The sequence below is a fragment of the Laetiporus sulphureus genome, assembly GCF_001632365.1.
Source record: "Laetiporus sulphureus 93-53 unplaced genomic scaffold LAESUscaffold_32, whole genome shotgun sequence".
Classification (NCBI taxonomy): domain Eukaryota; kingdom Fungi; phylum Basidiomycota; class Agaricomycetes; order Polyporales; family Laetiporaceae; genus Laetiporus; species Laetiporus sulphureus.
Window position 1 is genome coordinate 363,226 of NW_024468541.1, and position 17,497 is coordinate 380,722.

A 17,497-nucleotide genomic window follows, 5' to 3' on the forward strand; every position below is an offset into this window, starting at 1 on the left:
GTCCTGCTTAAACAGCGCAGTTGGATCACGCCGTGCTTCATATAGAGTTAGACCCACGGACCCGCTTAGACCATAGAGAGTATTTCGAGGTAAGAGTCCGAACATGATAACGATGTACCCTGTCGACTGAACAATGTAATCAATCTCGCCATGACAGCTTCCCGCACTCTTGCTATCAACATTATGTTACTCTTTTTGGCTGTCTTTCTCGCGTATTAGCATGCATGCGGTCTCACCATCAGATTGGCCGCTGCTCTGGCTCGCATGGGCATTGTTCATATGGTTGAATCCGTTACCAATATTTTTCAGGTCATCTCGATACTGGCTTTTGAAGAATTTGTACAGACAGCTGACGTCTGGTGTGCGGCGCGTTGAGGTAGGTCTCTCCTTTGCTGCTCAAGCCGACTATGTTCGCATATCCAGGTATTGACCTGCCCGACAGTTTCAGGACTTCTGGATGGGGTGAATGCATCTCCAGTCGCCCTTCAACGATTCATCCCTCACTCCTTCTTTAGAGATCAGTTTTGCAGCCTTGTCTTCACGCTTGGCGACCTGTGGTTCGTCGGATGCGCATACAGCCATGCACTGAAGAATTGGCGTATTTGCACAACGGGGGCGAATTGGGCACCAATGTTCGCCATAGCGGTGCTACCATTCTTTGTCCGCTTCGTTCAGAGTATCAGGCGCTGGGCGGATTCCAAGCAGCTGATGCACCTCGTCAACGTCAGTGTTGCTTCAAAAGCTGCGCGAATAGGTTGCTGAACCTGTTCACTAGGCGGGTAAATATGGCACCGGCATTATTTACTATTTGACATATTATCTGTGGAGGCAGCATGGTCCGTCGCTGATCGTCCAAACAGTGTTTGACGTCACTAATGGAATCATGTACGTATAGGAGGTGGACGCGGCCCCAGATTTGTCGCATGGTGCATTCTGGGCGTGTTCTATGCTGGCTATGCTGGAGCCTGGGTACGTCCTATGGTGTTCAGACGGAGCTACGATTGGACTTAATGTATTCAGGACATCCTCATGGATTGGTCGCTCATGCAACGTCACGCGAAGTATCGCTTTCTCCGCTCAGAGCTTATCTACACTTCTCATGTACCCGTAAGTTCGTCTCGCTGATCCTCCATCTTCACCGTGCTGAATCTTACGGTACTGTCCAGTTGTATTACGTAGCAATAGTGAGTAGCACCTCAAGGGTATTCTCCATGCTCATGTTTGTCGACAGGTTGCCAACATTATAATCCGCTACGAGTTCCTGATGTACATACCGGAAAAAGGAGTGAACTACGTAATCAGAACATTCATTGCTGCTATGCTAGAGATGCTGCGGAGATGGCAATGGAACTTTCGTATGATTCACTCCGCTCATTGGTACCAACATAGCACTGACAAGATTGGACATTCCGTAGTGCGGCTTGAGAACGAACATATCGGTAACATGGACCAGTACCGAGTTACAAGAGAAGTTCCCCTCCCATACTCCTTTGACCACCAGAGTCACGACTCGGATGGCGGTGATGAAGATGATGAGGTGGAAAGAACTAGCATTTCGACTCGTTCTTGGCGTCGGCGGAAGGTAAACACTCCATCGGTGGGAGCAGTTGAAGTTGAAGACAATCATGAGCAGTAGCTTGGGTAAAGCGAACCCAGCGCATCTCTCAGACTAGTTTCTTCCTGGAATAGTAGATCTGTCTTCGCTTCTCCCAGATTGATGGCAGAGAACACACAGCAGAGTACAATAGACTCGGCCAAACGGCCACGGATTGACACCCACTCGATTGTCTCCACAAACATCCGCTTCCACTATCCGAAGTCGTTCGCACGAAATAAGTCGAAGAGCCGCAACGGTACTCGTGCGCCTTTGGAACGGAAGCACGCATAGCCGGCAAGAAAGGAGATGGAGATACGAACGTCACTTCATGGATGCTGCAACCTGGTCTAACTCTCTTGCAATGAGGGTGTTGGGACATGACTTCCTTAGTTGCCTGGAAGAAAGGGCCATGAAATGCGGACGAAAGCTGGAGAGAATGAACGAACGTACTCCAACTTCGCTTTGTCGCCCCTATCTTTGCATTCCTTCGCTGCCATCTTCCATTCGCCACAGAGCACATATAGATCCACGCGTTTGTGCGCGTCGCATCGCGGAACATAGTTAAGGGCCTCTTTGGAATGTCCCTTGTCCACCAAATGGCGGACAAATGCCTCGTAGCCAATAGGGCTCCGCTTCGATCGTGCAAATGCCTCAAGGGACTCGAAATCTCGTATTGCTGTAAGGGCTTGAAGCTTCACATACCAGAATCTGAGACAGTATTGGATTAACCATGTCTAGGCGCAAGTGCAATGACGTACCGTTTATCCGGTACCTTGAATTCTGACTTGAGCTTGTCCGTCCTCTTGATCATACCATTAATGAGACACGTTCGAATCGTCTCGTTTACGCTCAAGCCAAAGAAAGCGATCTTGCCATCGGACTCTTTCTCGAGCTGCTGCTGCGTTGTCAATAGCCTAGTATATTCGTCCATCATCTAACCGGCCGGCAATCAGAACTGTCATTCAAAATCGGCCATCATTATGACATACTTTTGCTTCGAAACTACGTTCCTTATCCTCAGAGAAGAATTTATGTGCCGCCTTGATAGATGAGATTCTCGAACTAGGATCCTAAATGATTATGAGTCGCGACTGTCAGTGGGAACAAATATCAACGTCACCGACCATCATTGTTGCAGCTTCCTCCAGACAGAGAACAGCGCTCTCGACGCGCCGATCATCCGAATAGTAGAAGTCACGGAGCATATCCCTGTTCTGCTCACGTGCATAGACCTGAAGCAACTTGATCGCAGGCGTGAGCTGCGGTCCACCCTCCTCAATAAGCTGGAAGAACGAGCCAAGTGGCAATCTCTTCTGCAGATGGAGAAGGACGTGATACACTGGGGGAGAAACCATCAGCGAGTCAACCAAGTAGATTCGGTCTTTCTTACCGAGGTCAGTGTCCCCACTTTCCACAGCCTTTGTCAGAGCAAGGCGATCTTCCTTCATGCTAAGCAGCAGTGGGACCTGATCAGATGCCCGGGGCTCATGATCCAGAAGCTGCAAGGCTAAGTCGTTCAACAAGGAAGATCATGTTAGCAGAAAAATCTTACTTTCGTGGCTAACTGTGTTCGCCCCACTTCCCATGCGCGCTTCGCAATGTCAGCGTAGCTAACGTCACCTCCTCCAAGCTTCTCAAACTTCTCCACAATGGAACGGCAAACAGCATCATCACCATCTAATTCTGCGTCCCTTCCCGAGCCAGTGGCTGTCGGCTTTGACCGGACAATCTTCGCACAGGCCCAGTGCTTGAGCACTGCATCGGGTTTGAGCGATAGATACGATGAGATACGAAGAGCAAGTAGATGTAGGTTGCGGGCTGTCAGGCGATTGATCAGGTGTGATGGACCGACTTTGATGTATCTATTCTAGGCGTGAGTTTTTAGCAACATCATCAATGAGGAGTGATACATACTGGGCGTAAGTTATGGGTATACCGATCTCATAAAATCGCACAGCATTGAGCACTTTGAGCGTTTGCCCCATCTGGACGAAATCCGTCGGGTCATACAAATCTAAAAATCCGCGTCCAAATTTTGCCGCCTGAAAATCACTCGATAAGTACCATTCAATGAACAGTGCAATTGGACCTTACGTTTAACAGCCGCCTCTGCCAGAACGGCTCCCACTCCCGGCCAGCAGCATCAATGCATTCGTTGACAGCAGCGCCCAACTCAGGGCGAATATTTCTGATGCTCTCGTCCGCCTTTGGTGACCGACGTGTGAAATTCTCCCATGCATCATACAGAATGGCAGATGGAGCGGTCGACCCGGGGCGAAATACAGAAACACAAGATGCTGGTGGACGGTGGTCTCCATGATGTCTCCATCGTATGAGAGACTACTTACGTGGCACTTTCTGTATAAAGTCGCAGCTATCCGGTCCCACGACCCGCACACCATCAGTCTCGGTGATGGCAAATGTCGGTCCCGAGTAAAAGTATCTGTACGAAGGAGTCAGGAAATAATTGAGAATAACAAACCTGGAACGGACTGTAGTGTATCGCCGAATGGCCCAACGAGCAAAACCAGCGAATCCCACGTCACCAGCACAGCGTCATTCCCGCACCATTCAACCTGTCTGACATCGCCATCCGCTCCAGGGACGTTCGTTGTATGAAACTCTGCGAGGCTGCGCTGGAAGTCTGTGGAAACTACCCAAAGCAGCCCAGAATACGTGTGCAACGCAAGCGACTTGCCGTTGGGCGAAGGGGATACATGTGTGAACGGACCACGAGAGACCCGCTGGTCGATGTTCTCGAGATTGTCCACGCTATATATTGACGCGTCGACTGACAGTAGCACCTCGACGTGCCGTGATATTGTGAAGTCGGGAGGGATGACCGTCCATGAGTGTGGCAGCTGGGAGAGACCTTCCACATGGTTCAGTAAGAAGATGATGCAGGGTAACCAGGCGTACCTGGATTCGCAAGCGTGAGTGGCTTGCCACCCTCCCAGTCCTTCACTTCCAACAGAGTTAATGACCCTGTCAAAGCCACAACGCCACTCTCATGTATCCGCGCGTCAAGAATGCCGACCTCCCCAGCCTCCGTGCCGAGGGAATATTGTTGATAGTCGCCCTGGAGATCATAAAGACGATACACTCCCTCTTCGTTGAGCACGACCAACCGCTCATCGCCAGTCCACCCAAACCTCACGATCTTCCCCTGGTCCCACTAGGTCGTCAAAGCATCAGCAGACATATCTCCCTCAAGTTGACGAAGATAACCACACTGAACACTAGCAGTTGCTCCCCAGCTGAAGAATAGACCTGGATCTGCGATTTGGCGAACGAGGATGTCGCACCCCCTAACGCGACCATCTTCGTCGTATCGCGCATAATTGCTACGAAGCATGCACGTCAGACAATTCATTGGGTTGTATACATATATGCACAAGGTACCTATTGGTCCACCGTAGTGACAGCCAGCGACAATGAAATCGCTCAGATTGGGTAGCTTTCCGGGAATCGAGTAGATTTGGTGCCGCCTATAAAAGACATTTCCGTCTTGCATAGCCTCCCATTGAGCTGTAGGATGTTCTTCCATGTCGGTCAGCGAAGAAAAAAATGGCCTCTAGGATTACACGGTCAAGGTGAATGCGCGCTGTGGCGGGAACTGCAGCATAGCTCGAGTCGCCACCCCTCACGTGATCAGGCGCGCGGTGTCCGGGGAAGTTTAGGTCAAACAGCCAGTGCGAGACTTATCACAATCGCGACCACGAAGAACCGTTTGCGTACTTAAGGATTCCAATATTCAAGGCGAAGGTAAAGGTGACAACAGTCTTGTGCGGACCAGCGGTGGACGCATTGGCATGGAAGTAGCCTCTTGTTAGTGACTAGGATATTCTGGGAAACGACTCCGTCTTCAAACCTATAATGGTTGCTGAATTGCAATTCGAGTTCGTCACGCGGTATGCACATGCATTTACTGATCGTATCATCGAGACATCGAAAGCTGCAAGTTTTTATCCTAGACGTCCTCCATATGCCGCTCTTACCGTGCTGTTCAGTTCCTCAAACATTCCCCGCTGGAGCGTGACCGTCGTCATTGCAACGGTCATATATAATGTCCGGGTCAGCATCTAAGGGAGGATCCCCAAAATGGGCTGCTTGCCCTGTGCCACTGAGAACGATGCGTAATTCACGGTAGTGACATCAGACCGAATTTACGTTCCCGCCAGAATTCATGTCCACGATGGCGGCTTCTAGGGAAAACTTTGCAGTGGAACAAATGGGTAAGCGAGGACGCAACGATATGGCGAGAGAGGTAACGGGTCGAGGCGGATAAATGATATCGAGAAAGGTGTGTCTACAGCATAAAGCTGCCTTTTTTTTGTCCAGTAGGACCTCATCACTTGACCATCGCAAGCGGGTGCAGCGTTCGTTGCATTATCCGTTGATGATATGATGCGAAGTCACAGCAGCAAGGACGGAAGCTGACAATGCCCACTGCTTGCCCAATTCCTTTAGGCTATCGTTTGTCTATGACCAGGTAGAAAGCTCGTGCGCCTTCACAGCAAACCGGATTGAGGTCCGACGATCACTAATCACTAGTGGGAAGGCGGTTCAGAGTGGGTCGACGAATTTGCAATATAGTCGGCGCACCATGGCGTGGCATATGAGGGTACGAAAATGACGACGGCGCGTCACCGGGCGATACTGATATCTTGTGCGATCATTAATTGTTGCAAATTCCTGCAGAACGTGGAGTAGCATTTTTGGACCAGGTTCGGGTCTTGGTGCAGCTCGCAATGACGGCACCGCTCCTCGTAGTAATTGGATGGATAGGCGAGAGTCATGAATGCTGCATGCGACGCATACATTCGTGAGATAAATCGGTATGAATCAGCGCAACGATGCACACAAGCTCGAGTCATATACGCAGCGAAACTCCCCCTTCCCCCTTGTAGGCGGGGCTTAACACGTTGTTGGGCGTTACCGCGTACTTCGCGGAAACGGCATAGACCCGATTCCAGCAATTCAACGGGCTGGCGCACAGATGGCCTTCGGTCAGCCTTGGCGACCGTCACCGGTACAGACACGCTCACCACAAATGACTTCACCATCATACAGGCTAGTATGCATGCGCCCGATAGCACGGAGGCACCCACAGCACCCTCGGAAGGCGCGAGCTCGATGACGGCATCCAAGGACAAAGGGTTCGGGAACAACCGACACACGGTGGAAGAGGGCGCAGGCCGCCGTTCGCGCCTATCTATGCGACATGTAGTACCGTCATGTCCCTAGAGTAGCTCCGTGGGCACGTCGCCGGCTGTCGAGGAGTATGTGGGCGAAAGCGAACAGCAGGTGAAGGAGTTGCTCACTCGGTGAATGTAGCATATGCCGCATCCCTCAATATATTACCGCGGCCTGGTAGTCGTTCACTAAATCGACGTTTGAAGATCATTTTCATGAATCTCGACCGGAAGTAGCGAATGGCATGGCGACAGCTTTCTAATAAGTTGCCATGCTTCAACGTCACTTGCGTAACGGTACGGCGATCACATGAAACTGTGACCGACATCGCCCTGGTTGCTCGTGCATCAGCTTAGCGGAACCTTTAGCAACTTCTAACGAGAGCTTCCGAAACCGCCTGTGCTCCAGGCCCGCGGATCGCGCGAGGAAGGAATGAGTATGGACAGCGTTGACACACCGTCATCTTCGCGAAGCCCAAGCAAAGCTTAGCATGTGCTCGAGCTTGTCAGAAGTCTCCAACGTTGCGCGCGACGAGGGCCTCTTCACATCGGGTGGGCAGGGGGCGCATGGTCCCCGAAACACATGCGCAAGCCGTCATTCGAGGAGCGGCATTGATATCAGGCGGACCACCTGACCACGCAGAAATCTCGCGCTAAAGGCCACCCTTCAATGGTCGCCCCTTCCCATGCGTCGAGTGATGGGCCATCCACGCCGGCGAGTTCCTCCGCGCGGTCGAGGCAAGAACAGCAACATGCGGGAGCAAAACAGAGGTCCTGTGAATTCGCCTGCCTATTTGGGCGCAGAGAATCAGACGCGTGACGTATGCGCGACAGACGCGATGACGTGCCAAGAACCGCTCCCCTGGAACCTTCTCCTTCAGCCACCCACGCGTCGGGCCCCTATATAAAAAGGTCGCGATGTCTCAATTGCTCCGTGCTGGAAGTTTACTTCCGACCCCCGACCTTCGACACGCTTTCGACCCTCGCTGCGATGTTCTTCAAGGCATACTTCCCGCTCGCCCTCGTGGCTGCCTTCGTAGGCAACGCCGTCGCGCAGTCGTCCTCAGCTGCAGCCCCAACCAGCACTTCAAGCATCGACCCATGCATTCTGTCCTGCGTTGAGAGCGCTGCCACGGCAGGAGGATGCTCCAGTTTGTGTGTACCAACCCACGTTTTCGTTGCTTCATTTTACTGACAGAGCTATTTTGCAGCACGGACATCTCCTGCGTCTGCTCGTCTACTGCATTCCAGAGCGCCGCGCTTTCCTGCTTGGAGGCCAACTGTACCTCGTCTGATATCACGGCTGCCCAAGCCCTTCAGTCCGAGGAGTGCGCTGCTGGTAAGTTCATCCCCTATCAATTCGTGTTCCTGTCCCTGGATCCCGTCGACGTATTGAGACTGATTATTACTCCGTTATCACACAGCGAGCGCCAGCGCATCTGCTTCATCCGCCACCGGATCCGCATCCAGTGTTGCCTCGAGCGCGTCGTCCGTCCTTGCGTCTGTGTCCTCCGCCGTCTCCTCTGTGTCATCTTCTGCCTCCAGTTCTGCGTCTAGCGCGAGCTCCGCTGCGAGCAGCGCCGCCGCCAAAAGCTCCAGTGCCGGAATGAAGGTTGGAGGGCAGAGCGTGTATGGTGGCGTAGTTGGGATAATGTTTGCGCTCCTTGGTGTTGTTGCGGGCGCCGGGTTGGTTCTGTAAATGCTGCAATCGATCACTCGCCCTGTTTTAAGGTCTGACGGACGATACAAATGCTTATGAACGTACGACTATTGTTATCCGATTGTTTTTATCCGTGACACTTTTATCGCACGCTAGAATGCATTTGTAATGAACGACGAAGTTGGTGTCTTGGTTGATGAGCATTCCGAAAACCAGTACAAGTTAAATTGTTCGCAAATGAGCTGTCAGTGTGGCAATAATGACATCTGTCCAGAATGATTCAAATTACAATGCGATTGGGTTGGGAGTGAACACGTTGAGCGTGGTGCAGTAGGAGGACGGAAGACGAGGAGCTCATCAACATGTTGTCCGCCACCTCGCGACGGCTTATCACGTGACGTGGCGGTGCAATGATCCGCCCAGCCCGCCCCGCCGCGGCCCAACTCGGGGCATCGCGTCGGGTCCGGATGACTCATCCGCTTTGTCAGCCGAGTCCGCTGCGGCTATATAAGGAGGGCCATTCTGCGCTGAAACCTGCCACCAGGCGTGCTCAATTCTTAGAGTTCGGCACGCCAGTTCAGTTCGTCGACCTCAAATACCAAGGGGACGGCGATGCCGAGCAGATGCCGAGTATTATGTAAGCCAAGTGGCTCGTGGGAACGCTAGGCAGGGAACAGGAGTGGCGAGATTATTTCCGAAGGATTGCTTTACATTTTCTCGATTTTTATTGCCATCTCCCGTCGCACCTTCCCTAGTGCTCTGGTTTACCATGGATTGCAACATGTATGCACAGAGTTGCTTAGCCTGAATGTTAAAATGCTTCCAAGCAATAATTACACAGACTATCTCAGCACATTTGATGACAGCAATATGCAGGACCATGCAGTAGCTGCTGTCAATGTCATTATTGTTCCTCATCTATGTTGTGACTTTGTGGAGTGAGATACACAGCCATTCGTCACTGTGATCCCCGCCGAGGTTGTCTGCAGCTGGACACCACAAACCGTGAGAAGATTTTGGGTGTGCAGTCTTCTTTTCAGGGATGTCCGCATCGCAATTTGGGGTTTACACAAGCAGCAATTCACACAAGAAATGTAGGAATGTTCCAAAGTTAGAATTAACTGCCGGACATCTCAACAGCCACATTTGCTTATGTAATTCTCGGCATTTGCTCGGCATCGCCGTCCCTTTGGTATTTGAGGTCGACGAACTGAACTGGCGTGCCGAACTCTAAGAATTGAGCACGCCTCCTACCATCATGTTCGTCTCTCTTCCTCCTCGACGGTCGCCAGACTCGGTTCTCAGCGCTTCGTATGGCGCCTCGTATGGCTTCGGTATTTTCGGACGATGGTGGTGATTCGCGGGATCGAGTCGACGTCGTTCTTGATTACGGATGATGCTGCTGAAGCTTGGTCAGTGGCTTGGTCAGCCACTCGCTCATGACTATATAAGAGGGCTCGTACTGTGCTGAGGTCCTCACCTCTCTTGTTCTCGTTCCTCCATGATGGACGACTTCGAGGTCCAAGATTGCAAGTCTTTTCCTACTCCAGGATGGACGTCAAGCTGTTGAAGGTTGCAAGTCTCTTCTTCGGTTGCGATCCCTTTTTAGCGTGCTTTGCTTCAACTCCCTTGGTGGTTATAACCTTCTTTTGGGTTCAGTGGCGCGTCTTGACGGTACGGTCTGCAAGTTTGCAAGGTATTTACAACGCTCCGGTTTGGTCGGTCGATACGGTTTTTGAAGATTTCGTTGGTTCCGGCTTCGATGGTTTCGGTTACTTTCCTTGGCGCTCCCGGCATGGCTGGTTTGGTCGGTCAATGAGGTCTGAAGACTCCGTGGGTCCTGGCTTGGTGAGAAAGGTCGACTATGGTCCGTGCTTCAAAGCGGTCTTCAAATGGTCCTAGTCCTCAAAAACGTATGGCTGCGCTCTGGCATAAAACTGGTCGTCGTCGGTGTATTAGATGGTCAACGCTTTATGGAAGGTGTTCGTGCACGGATCGAACGATGGATCGAATGCCGACCGTCGGTTGGTTGTTTATTGGTCTTCGACTTCGGCAAGGCGGCAAGACGTCAAAACCCTCTATCGGCCATCAAGAATTGGAAGAAGACGGTTCCTCACGCTCAAATCGTCGCAGTGGTCGGTTTCCGTGTACAAGGTGTGAAGGCGTAGGTCAACTCGGTTCGAGTCTTTTGAATGGTGGTTCTGCCAGTTGCGACAGTCGTCAACATTCTTTCACGGTCAGCTCAAAGGGCTTCGCTACATATTATTTCCGTCCCGGTTCTATTCGTTGCGTTCCGCTTCTGTTATCGATCGTTTTCCATTCGACGTGCAGTAGTTCAACTCCTCGTTTCAACTCCTCCCCATATCGTAGCAGAACGTCAATAGCCGGTAGTCACATCGACGTTGTTACTGTCCACGAGCGACGCGGTAGCTTCGGTAGCTTCGGTAGCTTCGGTACTGCGCGTAACTCATCCATGCTCGTCACAATATATACACAACACAGTCGCTTCGATAAACGTAGGTTGGGTACTGCGACAACGTTCACGAAACCTTCAATCGAGCGGTGCTGGTCATCAACTGTTCAACTCGTTATTGCACGCTCCACTTGGGGCGCCTGCTGGTGAAAAATTGCAATGCTAATCGATGCTGGATGAAGTTCGATTCTCTACTCAGGTGTGGTCAGGTAACGAGCGGTCGAATCTCGCGGATAATTCGTCATCGGTGAATATCAACGTTCTGTCCTACGTCAACCTGGCTACACTCGCATCGCAAGCCTCGCTTGGACTACCTCAGGTGTCGTCAGTTAGCAAGCGGTCGACTCTCGCGGATGCGTATTATCCCTTCCATCTGGGCGTCGGTGAATAATCAACGTTCTGTCGTACGTCAACCCGGCTACACTCGCATGGCAAGCCTCGCTGTGGACGTTCGCACTAGTTCAGGTCATCCTCAATGGCCGGCGGTCGATCGCAGGTGCAAGCGGACGGCGGATCTTCCCTCTTCGGGCTCATTAACAACGTTTCCAAGTTTCGTTGGACGACAAGGAACGCCTCAACAGCTGTTGAAGAGTTCAAGGTGAATCGCGTCAATAACCGCTGAAGGTGAACAGTCGTTGTCAAGTTGACATCTCGAAAGCGGGCTCACTGGTGAGGTTGCGGAAGTCTCGCTGGACGTCAAGGGTGAGTACGTTAATAATCGCTGAACATGGACGGTCCCTCTGGTCATTCTCAAATTGTCAAAACGTTTCGGGTGAAGTCGCGGACGTGGATTATTTGGCTATTCCCTCCTATGCACGGGCGACAACAGTTGATCAAACACTCAATACAAGTTCTGCGCCAGAGTTCGCGACCTATGAAACGTGGACCTTTTCCTGGTCCATCCGAAATGGCTTCCTCTTGATACGAAGATCGGTTTTCAAGGCGGTTCAAAGTTTCGTGGTGAAGTCTTCGCAGGTGTAAACAACACTGGAACTCCGGAGTGATATGTGGAGCGTTCTCTTCAAGTCTGGACAAACGTATGTGGGCCGCGGACACCAATCTCCTTGGTCGTTATCAGGCGAATGGTTGCGGGACGTCAACGTCTTGTCATTAGGCGTTAGGCGATGATTCAATAATGTGCACTTCAACTTCATCATATGGATACCTCCTGCGGGACCGGTGGTCCAAAGTTTATCGTCAAGGTTTTCGCTTAGGCGGCGAGTCTCGGGAATCATCTTAGGGCGAACGGTTGGACGTCTACAGAGTTCGCGGACAAGGCCTTACACGAAGTCGAGATAGTTTTCGTTATGGCAACATGGGAACGGGCGAACATCAAGGCTTGGGACAACACTGCAAAGAGCGAACGTAATCGGGAATTTTTCTTCAACACGCGCGAGCGGCGGTGATCGTGGGTTTTCTGGAAGAGGCGTTGGACGTACCTCGCTTATGGTCATTGTCGGATGGACGGGCGAATTTTGCAAATCGTAGCTCAAGACCCGACGTGCGAAACTGGAATTTTCGTGAACACGATTCGAGCGCTACTCTTGATCGATCAATTCAACGACACGGATCATCCGCCTTGGTCGCCGATAATGGTCATTGGAATGTGAGATGGGGTTTTCCTTCGGTCGTCGACCTCTTACAAGGTTCTGAAGAAGAATCGGCAATATGGACTCTCTCCCGGTTGCGAGACACGATGGCGGAACGGCTCCAAGATCAGGCCTCTCGGTGCAGCCGGCTACTACTGTCGCATGACTCAAGAATAGACGGCCGCTCCCTATCACATTGTCAAAACGTTTTTGGGCGAAGTCGAGGGTGTGAATGCTACCTCATATGCAGCGACAACAGGTGATCAAACACTTTCAGTACAAGTTTTGCGCCAGGGCTCGCGAGCTATCAAACGTCATCTGGCCGGTTCAAGAGCAAATAGCTTCCTATTGACGTGAAGATCGTCGGTTTTCGAAGGCGGTTCAAACTTTTGTGGTGAAGTCTGCACGTGTGAACAAAAGTTGCTTTGGAATGATACGTCGAGCGTTCTTCTTAAGTCTGGACGAACATATGTGGGCCGTGGATGACAATCTTTGTGATCATTATCAAGTTATCAGGCGAATCGTTGCGGGACGTCAATATCTCGCTGTCAGGCGATGGTACAATTTGAACGTGCACTTCAACATTATTCTATAGGTACTCGGATCGGACCGGCGATTCAAGGCTTATGGTCAAGTTTTTTCCCCTTAGGCGCGGCGCTTCGGGCAGTCATTTTCGGGCGTATGGTCGAACGGTTCAATGGAGTTCGCGGGCAAGATTTTATAGGAGGTCGAGATGGTCATTGCTAAATCCTTTCGAGCAAAGTCATGGGCGAGGGTTCCTTCCTTGGCTCGTCCCTCCTAACATAACGGCAACGATTGGTCAAACACTTTCGGTTCAAGTTCAAGTTCTACGCTAGGCTTCGCGGCTGCCAATCATGGATTTCCTTGCGGTCGTTTCTCCATTAATGTGAAGTTTGGCTGTGAAGATGGTGCAAGATTTCGTAGTTATCAACTGTTTCGCAGGTCCGAACAATGTTCGCTTTCAAGTGCTACTTCAGGCATCAATTATCCTGGTCATTTTACACCAGTGGGGTCTCGGGACATCAATATCCTAGCGTTAGGCAATGGTCCAAACACTTGCACATCAACGTTCTCCTTACGTACGGGCTGGATACCTGGATTGGACACCGTTCCAAGGCTTATCGTTAACTATCACATATGCGGGTCTTTCAGCAGTCATCTTTTGGTGAACGGTCGACCGTCAATTGAACTTCGTAGAGGAGGGTTTTATGAGATGTCGAGATGGGATCTTTTCGTACATTGTCGTTATCCGAAGAAATGAGCAGACCACATTTTTTCAAGGCGCAAACACAAGCGGGAAATTAGTTCAAAGCGCGAGCGGCGGGAATATGGAAGAGGGTTTCGGCAGATAGACGTACCTTCTCTTGTGGTCGTTTTGTCGTGGAGGGGTCGAACTTCCCAAATGGTGCCTCAAGACCTTGGCGATAAAGTGGAGAGTTCAAGTTCACTCAGACACTGCTCTTGGTCAATTGTTCATCGACGTGAATGCGTCGGTCGCCATCCTTCAAGGCACATGGTCGAACATTTCGCTGGAGTTCTCTGGACAGGCTTCGGAAGTCGACAATATAGATTCTGTTCCGGTCGGAAGGCATGATAGTGCGACGGCTTCTAGATCGAGCTTTGGTTACAACCGGTTGCTTCGGTTGCGCATGACTGAAGAACCATGGATAGTTGTTTGCGGACGCGGATACCCTTCTTTATGGGAACATTCTTCCGTCCGGAAGAAAACAGGAATCGCCTTATGGTCGTCGTAATACGAATGGCTGAACAAACGGGTCCGAGCGCATGGTTGGCCCCAAGCACGGATGGTCAAAGTTCCCGCGAATGCTGGATTCCCACTCCCTGGTGCACTCAACGGGACCATTTTTTTGGTCATTATCATGCGAACGGTAGAACGTTTTCACGGTTCAAGGCTTCGGGCAACCTTCCGGGCAAATTTTCGGGCAAACCTTCGTAGGGCGGCGACACGGATTCTCGGTCCAAGGTTCCCAACATGTGCACGGTTCAAAGGTCTTGTGCAGACCAGGCGGGTTGGCGGTGAACTCGGACGCCATGGAGTGATTTGGTGATGGTTACATTTTCGTCATCACACTGTCGTCGTCAGGGGAATGGTGCTGCAATGTCTTTAATTTCCGTGGCCGTCGGCTCAGATTGAACATCTGTGAGGTTCAAGATTTCACACATTAACATGAATAGCTTCCATAAATCGCGGAATTACGCTCAAGGCTTTCAATACGAGTTCTACCTTGTGGTCGTCGCGAAGCAAACGGCAGTCTCGCTTGGAGCAAGGGTTATCCTTACGGCAATAGTTGAATCGATCTGTGTCTCGGTGCATTTCCCAGGTATTCTATGGCGTTATGTCCCTTCAAGAATGTAATTGCACGTCGGCGCTTGTTCCACTCGCTAGTGGCCGCATGAAAAGCAAAACGATCGAATGATGAGGCTCTACTAATGTTGGAACGCGAAAATCAACTTCCATTCCGAGGGATTTCTTGGGCCTGAGGTGACGCGTCGGCCTTTTCAACTCTTGGCTCCTACGGGGATGTGTGGTCCGCTCTGATGCTCTTATCCTCTTTGGATGAGGAGAACACTCTGCGGTTAACTCAAGTTTCTTGCGCTTGACGTGCAAGATTTCGCAGCAGTCGTCTGAAGAACGGATGGCTTCGATGGCGGTACAGGTCAAGCAGATTTGCTCAAATAGCCTTTAGTGTGCGTTCCGCGGCTGGTCAAAGACGTCGCTCAACACTATTCGTCCTATCGGATTCTCGTTGTATACAAAAATCATGGTTGTTATCTTCGACGTACGTGCGCCCCACTCGCTCAACACGTTCTTTCCAGATCGTCATTGCCAATGCACGATCCAAGTTCTACTAAAGGCGTGCGGAGTTTTGGATCATGGCGTGTATGATCCTCGTCGATGCCAAACACATGGCTTGCAAGTGTCAGTCAACTTTCTCGGTGCTCTCCTAGCCCGTGCAATGTCCACATGGTATATTCAATCTATGTCGTGAAATGGTCGACTCAACAGGATTCCCCTCCGGTGCTCGAATGTGTCACGGTGAACCATGTCCACAGCTGATGCGTACGACTATGCCCTTACGCATCCGTGGGAACCCCTACGATCATCCTAGTCAATCACAGGATTCATATATACCGAACAATAATTGGGACCCAAATGTGCCAACGGTGTATCCTGACGTTCATCCTCATTTGACCATATAATTACACTACACGCGGTTCGCCGATCAACATCATACGTCCTCCACAGTTCGAGATTTATAGATTTATAATCCCATAAATGCGCAAACGTATTTCCTCTCTATTCGTTGGTCGTTCAGCCAGTCACCCTTATATTTCTGGTCGAGGTTCAACGACAATTCCAGGAATAGAGAAACAACGATATGGTCATCTCTTGGGATTACGCCTACGTACCGTTTGATTTAGATACCAAATTTCGTTTCGAAGTCCCTTTCGTTTTGCTTTCCGTCAGAGACGGCGCAATGCAAAGCGAGTTCCTGGTGAATCGATGACGTCAATGCGATTCACCACGTGGGTGAGTAGCGTGGGCGCTTCCACAGTCAACCTTCCTCGTCTTCGCCATCGTCGACCAGCGGTGCAGTACGACTCCAGGCCAGCTCCCGGACTTTCTCTGTGGAGGCGAGTCATCCTTTCTCGAAAATGCGGACGCGACCAACTTGCGCATATATCGAGTGCACCTCCTCCTGGTTGTCAATGCGCCTTCCAGCCTTTCAAGCTGTCACCGTCCGCGTTCATGCACTTGCAATGCATCTTCATTTACCGCTGACGGGATATACTGTAAGTGTACTCGTTGTATATCCACCCACTTCGCGCTTTAATTATGCTCGAGCATCGCTTACAGTCTCCAACATCTACTTTTCGGGAGTGGTCGCTTTGTAATTGGTCAAGTTGATGGCCCTAGGCGTTTTTACGACATATTCCTTTGTCAGCCGTTGAATCCGGTGGCATAGCCAAGTCAATAATGTATTGTGTCATGCTACGACGGTCGCATCCCCGCTTCGCTCTTTAGGTTTCGCCAGTCAACGTTCGTGTTACGAACTCTCCCATTGGCTGCTTTGGAACTTATTTTCCTCCGCTCTTATCCGGACGACGGCTATCAAGATGTATACGCACGGCGACGACTGCTTGCATTTTCTCCAGAAGCTTCGTTAAAGGTCAGATGGAGACTATATTGATACTAGCGTATCCATCTTCATTCGATAGGCGGTCAACGTGTTTCTATGGAAGAATGCCTTTTCGCTAGTGCGATAGTGATAACCCACATGCTCGTCTGCTGCCGCACTGCTCATCCAGCGATCAACGGAGACGACGAGGATTCCTGGGCGGGTGTTTTCAGGGTGCAGAAGAAGAAGGAACAAGCAAAGCAAATGCCAACTTCTTTTCCCTGCCGTACGCTTTCTCGTTCGCGGTCTCGGATTTGCTTTTCGGTGGAGTTTCAAATCAGTCGCTCAAAGTCTCGGCCTTGTCTTATCATCCTAGAACGTGAAATCATTTCCATACCAGCAAGACAGTTGCAAATGCTCGATTCCAATAGGATGATGATATCTTCCCCTGATGCGGGATCCCATCCTCAAGCTCTGCTGACAAGAGTTTCTCCTCTATTGCGTGGCGCCGCCTGGTGTGGGTCGTTGCGGCAGCTGGCAGTCAAGATCCACTATTTCCGAGCATTCGTGGTTCTTCGTGAATGGCTTTGGATGCGGTCACGTGGAGTCTCTTAATAAGACATGGTCGCGCTCGCCGCGGATCGTGGTTGCAACCGTCCAATGGTTCACACCACCATGGGCCATGTCGTTGGTTCTCATGGACGGTCCGTGAATGGACATACGATTGGCTCCATCGGCGGCTCAATATTCGGTCCCTCAGGCATGTATTTCGCGGTCGCTCAAGCGCGGTAGGTCTCAGGTGGTCTGGAAGCAATCCATC

At 51.0% G+C, this 17,497-nt stretch overlaps 5 protein-coding genes across 5 annotated transcripts; 3 read left to right on the top strand and 2 right to left on the bottom strand.

Annotated features, from left to right (window-relative positions):
• Positions 1-220: 220 nt before the first annotated feature.
• Positions 221-1,636, top strand: LAESUDRAFT_657735 (EXS-domain-containing protein; the record flags this gene model as incomplete). Its single annotated transcript, XM_040904706.1, has 9 exons — positions 221-376; positions 443-462; positions 516-723; positions 776-836; positions 896-969; positions 1,021-1,107; positions 1,167-1,184; positions 1,232-1,355; positions 1,416-1,636. The coding sequence occupies 9 exons, from the start codon at positions 221-223 to the stop codon at positions 1,634-1,636; spliced, it is 969 nt and encodes a 322-aa protein (XP_040762279.1).
• A 282-nt stretch (positions 1,637-1,918) lies between these two features.
• On the bottom strand, positions 1,919-5,144 carry LAESUDRAFT_657847 (vacuolar protein sorting-associated protein 16; the record flags this gene model as incomplete). The annotated part of the gene is made up of 14 exons (XM_040904711.1): positions 1,919-1,991; positions 2,048-2,305; positions 2,356-2,531; positions 2,587-2,667; positions 2,722-2,936; positions 2,988-3,096; positions 3,150-3,459; positions 3,512-3,639; positions 3,692-3,894; positions 3,946-4,040; positions 4,091-4,469; positions 4,517-4,772; positions 4,829-4,941; positions 5,000-5,144. The coding sequence occupies 14 exons, from the start codon at positions 5,142-5,144 to the stop codon at positions 1,919-1,921; spliced, it is 2,541 nt and encodes an 846-aa protein (XP_040762280.1).
• A 3,838-nt stretch (positions 5,145-8,982) lies between these two features.
• On the bottom strand, positions 8,983-9,424 carry LAESUDRAFT_299952 (uncharacterized protein). Its single transcript, XM_040901885.1, has one exon. The coding sequence runs from the start codon at positions 9,368-9,370 to the stop codon at positions 9,086-9,088; it is 285 nt and encodes a 94-aa protein (XP_040762281.1). The 5' UTR covers positions 9,371-9,424; the 3' UTR covers positions 8,983-9,085.
• A 1,976-nt stretch (positions 9,425-11,400) lies between these two features.
• LAESUDRAFT_761100 (uncharacterized protein) lies at positions 11,401-12,331 on the top strand (the record flags this gene model as incomplete). The annotated part of the gene is made up of 2 exons (XM_040912860.1): positions 11,401-11,523; positions 12,140-12,331. 2 exons carry the CDS (start codon positions 11,401-11,403, stop codon positions 12,329-12,331), a joined length of 315 nt encoding a protein of 104 aa, XP_040762282.1.
• Positions 12,332-16,569: 4,238 nt separating this feature from the next.
• Positions 16,570-17,409, top strand: LAESUDRAFT_300334 (uncharacterized protein). Its single transcript, XM_040901886.1, has 2 exons — positions 16,570-16,728; positions 16,778-17,409. The coding sequence occupies exon 2, from the start codon at positions 16,795-16,797 to the stop codon at positions 17,290-17,292; it is 498 nt and encodes a 165-aa protein (XP_040762283.1). The 5' UTR covers positions 16,570-16,728; positions 16,778-16,794; the 3' UTR covers positions 17,293-17,409.
• Positions 17,410-17,497: the final 88 nt, after the last annotated feature.

Coding starts and splice junctions, on each gene's coding strand:
- LAESUDRAFT_299952 (XM_040901885.1), bottom strand. CDS start 9,370: ATGAGGAACAATAATGACATTGACAGCAGCTACTGCATGGTCCTGCAT.
- LAESUDRAFT_300334 (XM_040901886.1), top strand. CDS start 16,795: ATGGAAGAATGCCTTTTCGCTAGTGCGATAGTGATAACCCACATGCTC.